Source organism: Fonticula alba (assembly GCF_000388065.1).
Source record: "Fonticula alba strain ATCC 38817 unplaced genomic scaffold supercont2.3, whole genome shotgun sequence".
NCBI classification, from domain to species: domain Eukaryota; order Rotosphaerida; family Fonticulaceae; genus Fonticula; species Fonticula alba.
The window spans coordinates 655,220-661,916 of NW_009242973.1; the positions used below are offsets into that span (position 1 = coordinate 655,220).

Below are 6,697 nucleotides of genomic sequence, written 5' to 3' on the forward strand. Positions count from 1 at the left end.
TGCCTAGGCGACATTGAGGCGGCCATCCGGACCCGGCGGCCGGACATCGCCTGCCTGGCGGTCAGCCACCTGACCCGTTCCTGGCCCGGACTGAAGGCCGCCCAGGCGGGCATTGGGGCTCTCAAGTGCCAGTGCGATCAGGACGCCTCCGGGGCTGCCAGTTGCGCGGCCTGCAACCCTCCGACCCTCTCCGGACGGATCATCCGCGTGCCCGATGTCGGCCCCGGTCCCGGGGATCTGACCCCGCTGGCGCCCGGCGCCCCTGCGCGCACCTACCAGCAGGAGGCCCAGGCCATGTCCCGCTTCCGTGCCCTGTTCATCGGGAATCCCGAGGCGCCGACCCTGGCGCAGCTGATGCTCCGTTACAATGCCGCGGTCGAGTGGCTGACCGTGGACCCGGCGCAGGGGCTACTGGAGGGTGGCGCCGGGCTCGGGGCCGCCACGGCCGATGCCCAGGCCCCGCTGCGGTCATACACGGTCGGCCACTCGCGCCACGCCACGCCGCGTGTCCTGTCCCGGCGTCTGCATTTGATCCAGCGCGCGCGCGATGCCCTGGTCATTGTGTTGGTGCTGGCCTCCCCCTCGTCGCCCTATGCGCTGCCCATTTGCCGGCGCCTGCAGCGCCTGGCCGGGGCCCAGGGCCGCAAGACCTACACCCTGGTTATGGGGCAGATCCGCCCGGAGAAACTGGCCAACTTCCTGGAGGCCGAGGTCTTTGTCATCATCGGCGGTGCCGAGACCATCACCGAAGATGTGGTCGGCCTGGGCCGGAGCTCGGCCGGCACCGGGTCCAGCGACCGCGACTACTTCCGCCCGGTGATCACGCCCTTCGAGCTGGAGATCGCCCTTGGCGAGTGCGTTGTTCCCTTGCTCTGCCCCTCGCTTCGCCTCTTGGGTGTCCCCCTGCTCTGCGCCCCACATTCGCATGCTCCCTGTTGCACCTTGATTGACTTGCTCCCCCTTCCCTCCTCCGCCCGTCCGTCCGTCCGCCCTTCCTTTCATCTCCCTCTCTCTCTCTCTCTCTCTCTCTGCCCCCCCCCCCCCTGCTCCCCGGTGCTGGTCATGCAGGACCGAGTGGACTGGCAACTACCTGCTGGACCCGGCGGATGTGTGGCCGATCCTCACCAATCCGGATGCCGCCGCCAGCAAGGCCGGGCCCGAGGACGACTCGGCCACCGGCGATGGCAGCCCCTCGGGCGACGAGGACAGCGAGGATGATGTCTACTATTCGCTGATCACCGGGCGCATGATGCGTCGCAACCGCGGGGTCACCGAGGCGGCCGGCAGCGCCGGGTCCCGGGCCGAGAGTGCCAGCGGCACGGTTTCGCTGGAGCTCGAGCCGGAGCCTACCGATGCCAGGCCCCAGCCGGCTGGAGCCATCGAGCTGCGCCAGGGCCCCGGCGCGCTGGCCTCCTGGAGCCCGTCCACCTCCTTCCTCAACACCCGGCACTATCAGGGCCTGGAGCCGCGCATCGGCGAGCATGCCCCGGTCCTGGCCACCGAGGGGCGGCGCGGCATTGCCAAGGGCTACTCCGCCGAGCCGTCACACCCGGGTGCTTCTTCGCCCCCCTCGTCGTAGGGGCACGCATCATCCAGGTACATCGCCCCTCGTCGGACTGCGGTCAACGGCCCGGCAGGTGTTCCCGCGATGCGCATGTCCTAACTTACCTTCACCCTCCCTCCCTCCCTCCCTCCCTCTCTCTCTCTCTCTCTCTCTCTCTGCCCCTTCTACTTCTTCCCTTCCCTCTGTCTCCTCTCCTGCTGGCGCGGGTGGCCCAGCAGACGGAACGGCCGCGTAGCCAGCTTCCCACTCATGGCGTTGTGCGGTGAGCTCAAGACGCGGCCAAGATCAAGTACCACTGCTGCCCCGTGTCTTCCCCGGGGGCGGGTCGGCATGCGCAGGGTCTTCCCTGGGCCGGGTTAGGAGGAGCGGAAGGAGGCGGCCAGGTGTACAGTCAGGATCTTGGGCCGCGCCCGAGCTGTCTTCCGCCCGGTGGTTGGCAGTCAGTGCGGGCGGCCCAGCAGCACTGGGCGTCTGGGGCTGCCTCACTCCGCGCTTCCACACGCACAGGCCTCTACCAACATGCATCGCGCCCCCTGGCTTTGCCGGGTGGTGGTGGTGGTACTCGGCGACTCGCAAGCCCCCTCGGCCTGGACTACACCCTGTGGCTGGCATGTGTGTGTGTGTGCGCTCGCACGCACATACACACACACCTGTCCTCCTGGGGCAAGCAATCGCCGAACACACCTCCTCTCCTCTTTTCCGCGCCCCCCCCCCCCCCCCCCCCCGTCCCTTTCTTTCTGGCGTTCATGCCCACATGTGTCCTGACACCATGCCCCGCCCCCCCCCTTCCGCCCCCCTTCCGCCCAGCCTCCCGGCCTCACCACATGCGGCCCTCCTCCGCGCACGGCATTAACTGAAACGCAGACCGCCCGGTAGTTAATGCGCCCTAGAAGCGCGCCCCCTTCCAATATACACCCAATCCATTGTCACTTTCTTCTTGCGCGCCTCGGCCGGCCCCGAGAGTGGGGACTTCGGCGTATCGCGCGTTGGGGCCTGAGGCCCACCGCAGACCGTTAGTCCCTGACTCCAAGCATGGTGATGGCCACGGATATTCGTGGTTCCGGAGCGCTCGGGTGCGCGCGCACTTGTGCGGGGGGGGGGGGGGGGGGGGGGCGAGGGCGCGCACGCGCACACGTATCCGGACCCCGTTCAGGGCAGGACCTCTTTTCGGGCGCCACGCACCACACTAGATCGGCCCGATTCCAGTGGCACACAGCGGTCTGGGATGTGCACAGCGAGCTCCCAGCCTCTCTCCCTTCTCCTTCCTCCCTTTCTCCCCCTTTCTCTGCTTCTCTCTCTCTCCCTCTCTCCCTCTCCCCCCTCTTCGCCCCTTCGCCCGTTCTCTCTTCTGTGGCTTCTTCTCCTCTTCACGCCCGCCCCCTCCCCTCTTTCCCGGCGGCCCCGTTCAGAGCGCGTGCGAGCGCGCGCGTCCTTCCGACCGCCTTCCCCCCCCCCCCCCCCCTTCCTTCCCCCTCCCAAGCGGGAGCATAGCCCTCCCCGGCGCGCGTCTTCTGCGCTTGTCTGTTCGTCTTGCTCCTTGTCTGCCTTTTCGTGTCCGATGCGCCGCAACGTCCGCCTTAACCTGCCCCGGCCGCCTAACCTCACTTGCCCTGCTTTGCCCCTTCCGCATGTCACTTGCCGGCGTATCCCCCCCCCCCCCCCCTGCCGGCCCCCCTCCCGTGCGCCAGGTCCTGTGCCCTCCTGAGACCATGAGCGATCAGGGGCCCCCCTCTGACAGCGGCGCGCCTCTCCCCGCGGCCGGTCGCCAGCCTGCCGCTGTTTCAAGCCCAGCCAGCCGCTCGCCCTCCCCCTCTGGTGAGGAGGCCCCCATGTCGGACTTGGGCCACAGCGAGCACTCGGACATTGGGCCGGATGCCAGCTCGGACGTCGAGTCTGACCTGGGCTCGGAGCTTGGTTCCTCTGAGGAGCTGGACGACGCCTCGACCCTGAGCCAAGATGACTTCGGTTCTGGCGCCGAGTCGGAGACCGTGGCCGATGACAGCGATACTGACGCCGTGGACCAGGAGCTCGAGGACCTGCTCAACCGTGGGACCAGCTCCCCCGGCGCGTCCGACGGTCCGCAGGCCGGCCCGGGCTCCGGGGCCGACCCTACGGACTCCGAGGTGGCCGGTGCTGTCGAGGATGATGGCATGCATGTGGAGGAGACTTCGCCGCTGGTGTCGCCCTCCGACAATGGCACGGACGCGGTGATGGCAGCGGCCGATGTCGATCTGGACAGCGACCAGGCCAGCATGTCCGACTTTGAGGGTGTCAGCTCGGCGGGCGATAGTGCTGGTTCGGCCAGCGAGGCCGGATCTGGCATGACCGACAGTGACGCGCCTTCCGATGGCCATAGTGATGCTGATGTCGATGATGGCAGTGACGACGACGACGACGACGACGGCGGCGGCGACGACGACGCTGACCATGCTGCTGCTGTTGCTGTTGATGATGATGATGACGGCGACGGGAACGACGACGATGGCAGCGACGTCAGCGAGGACGACGACGACGACGACGACGACGACGACGTTGCTGATGATGACAGCATCGATGCAGACTCCGACGACGCTGAGCATGTCGATGATGAGGCGCTGAGTGCCGATGAGGCGGCCCTCGATGCTGGCCATTCGAGTGACGGCGAGGCTGTCGAGCGTGGAGAGGGCCGCGGCGCCGTGGGAGTCGCCGAATCAGATGCGGCCGCCGGGTCGCCGGGCAGCCCGTCGGCATCCGAGACGGCGGACCTCCCGTCGGCCACACCGTCGGTGGCCAGCACAGTTCCCCATCCAACTTCCGGGTCGGTGTCTCCCTCGTCCACGGTGTCGGATGTGAGCCTGCCCCTGGCACGGCCGAGCTTCTTTGCGACGTCGCTCCATGCGGGCAATGTACCGAGTCCGGTGGGGTCTGGGGCGGATGCCAACCACTCGCCCGGTCCGGCCGGGGCCCGGGGCAACACCGACAGCGAGGAGTACGATGATGATGATGATGATGACGGCGATGGTCAGAGTGGTGACAGCGATGGCGATGCGCTGGTCATCAGCTTGCTGTCGGATGATGAGGTGATCGCCGCGTCAACTCGGGATGGCAGTCCGGCCAGCGACATGCAGGACGACTTCCTTTCGGCCGAGGAGGACTTCCTTTCGGCCGAGGACAACAGCAATGGCAGTGACGATTCGTTGGACGCTGCCGAGGATCTGGGTGCCAGTGGCAGCGAGGTCTTTGACAGTGATGGCGATGAGTCTGTCGGCAGCAGCGAGTCCGGCAGCGAGGCAGTCAGCGACGGCAGCGAAGCAGTCAGCGACGGCAACGAAGCAGCCAGCGACGGCAACGAAGCAGCCAGCGACGATGGCGAGTCCGGCAGCGAGTCCGGCAGTGATGACAACGAGGCAGCCGACAGCGACAGTGCCGGTAGCCACGACAGCGAGGCAGCCAGCGACATTGATGATGAGCCTGCCGGCCTGAGCTCCGTCATCGAGTCCGATGTCGATGATATGGAGGATGTGCTGCTGGACACGCCAAGCGACGCACCCCCGGCTGACACCGCCGAAGCCATGGAGGGAGTCACTGTTTCTGGCGTCGCTGATGTGGCCGAGGCCATGGATGGCGTTGATGTCGATGATGGGGCCAATGCCGTGGCCCCTGCTGACTTGGCTGATTCGACGGGGCCTGCCCCTGTTTCCGAGGGTAATGGTTCCGTTGGGGATGCTCGGTCCGTCCAGACTACTCATGCAGCCGAAAGTGCCGTGACCGCCACCGAGGAGGCCGGGCCTGTTGCTGGGCCGCCGGAGGATGGCGAAATTCTCGATACCACTGGCCCGGGCCTTGTGACTGGCGACCGGCACCAAGACGGGCATGTGTCTCCCCCTGCAGCTGAGGTCACCGACAATAAGCCGGCGCCGGCGGTGGCGGCAGCGGCAGAGCCCGAAGCGGGTGCCCCTGCTGCGGATGCTGCGCCGATGGAAGTCATCACCCCGGCGCCTGAGACTGGCCAACTCAGCTCGCCAGCCGCATTGCCGGCGTCATCCCTGCCGGTGGCGGCCACGGTGTCGCCCTTCGCCGGGCTCGGGGACTCGATTGTGCTGTCGATCGAGGCGACCACCGGCTCCGATGGCGCCACCTTCCCCCTGGGCCCGGAGATTGTGATCACCGCGCCCGTGTCCTTCCTCCCCCAGGCCTTTGCCAGGGATGAGGGGCCCCAGTCCGCGGGCACCGAGGACCATGCGAGCCAGTCTCATTCGGACGCCCCCGCGGTGGCCGGTGCGTTGTGCCTGATGGCCAGCCCTGACGTCGGCTCTCGCATGCTTTTGTTGCGCCTACTGACCATCAGATGGTCCTTCTTTTGCCTTGCCGTGCCTTGGACTGCCTTGCGTTGCTTTGCTTTCGTCCCTCTACCGCCCCCCCTCCCCCCTCCCCCTTCGCCTGCCCCGCCTGATGGCAGAGCCCTCGCGCAAGCGCAGCGCTTCGCCCCCTGCCGAACACGAGTCCGAGCCAGCGAGCAAGCGCCCCCGGCGACGCGATGCCAGCTCGCTGGCGGACATCCATCTGCCACAGCCATGGGCCGACCGGCGTCGAGACTCGCCCTTCGGGGCCATTCTCTCGAAGGCCGAGCAACAGACCCCCGGCGGCGGTGGCGGCGCTGCCAGCGGCGATGGTGTGGACAGTGCATCATCCACTTCGCCCGATGCGGCGGCTGTCATGCTGCAGGATCTGGCCTCGGCCCAGCTGCCGGATCTGCCGGTGCCGCTTTTCCAAACGGAGGAGGGCCTGCGTCTGGGCGATGGCACGCGTGCCCTGGTGGACCCGTTCCTGCTGGAGCTGAGCCGTTGGCATGCGGACGCCCAGGCCAAGTTCCAGCTGGTACACCGGCTGGCGCAGCGCTTTGCCGCGGAGAAGGATGCCCTGTCCGTGGAGTTCGGTGCGTGGCCGCCGACCAAGTGTGCCCTTCCTTCGGGGTTCTCCTTTGCCCCTCTCCCCCACCCTCCACGCTTGGCCTCGCCCTTGTATTTGCATTCGCATCTGCCCAACTTCCACCTTCTCTGTCTGACCCCCCCTCCCTGCCTGGGTGATTCTCTCTGTTTCTCTCTCTCTCTCTCTCTCTCTCTCTCTCTCTCCCTCTCTCTCTCTCTCTCTCTC

The 6,697-nt window shown here is 67.5% G+C and overlaps 2 protein-coding genes across 2 annotated transcripts in view; both read left to right on the plus strand.

Moving 5' to 3' along the window:
- The window catches only part of H696_01944 (hypothetical protein), a 3,775-nt gene extending 1,282 nt beyond the window's left edge, over positions 1 to 2,493 (plus strand). Inside the window, exons 4-6 of the mRNA XM_009495846.1 lie at positions 8 to 854; positions 1,069 to 1,596; positions 2,372 to 2,493. Of these exons, the coding sequence (XP_009494121.1) occupies positions 8 to 854; positions 1,069 to 1,579 (1,358 nt within the window). The 3' untranslated portion in view covers positions 1,580 to 1,596; positions 2,372 to 2,493. The remainder of the gene's footprint in view (positions 1 to 7; positions 855 to 1,068; positions 1,597 to 2,371) is intronic.
- A 900-nt stretch (positions 2,494 to 3,393) lies between these two features.
- H696_01945 (hypothetical protein) overlaps positions 3,394 to 6,697 on the plus strand; it is a gene marked incomplete at both ends in the record, with an annotated part of 7,691 nt that continues 4,387 nt past the window's right edge. Inside the window, 2 exons of the mRNA XM_009495847.1 lie at positions 3,394 to 5,821; positions 6,003 to 6,479. Of these exons, the coding sequence (XP_009494122.1) occupies positions 3,394 to 5,821; positions 6,003 to 6,479 (2,905 nt within the window). The remainder of the gene's footprint in view (positions 5,822 to 6,002; positions 6,480 to 6,697) is intronic.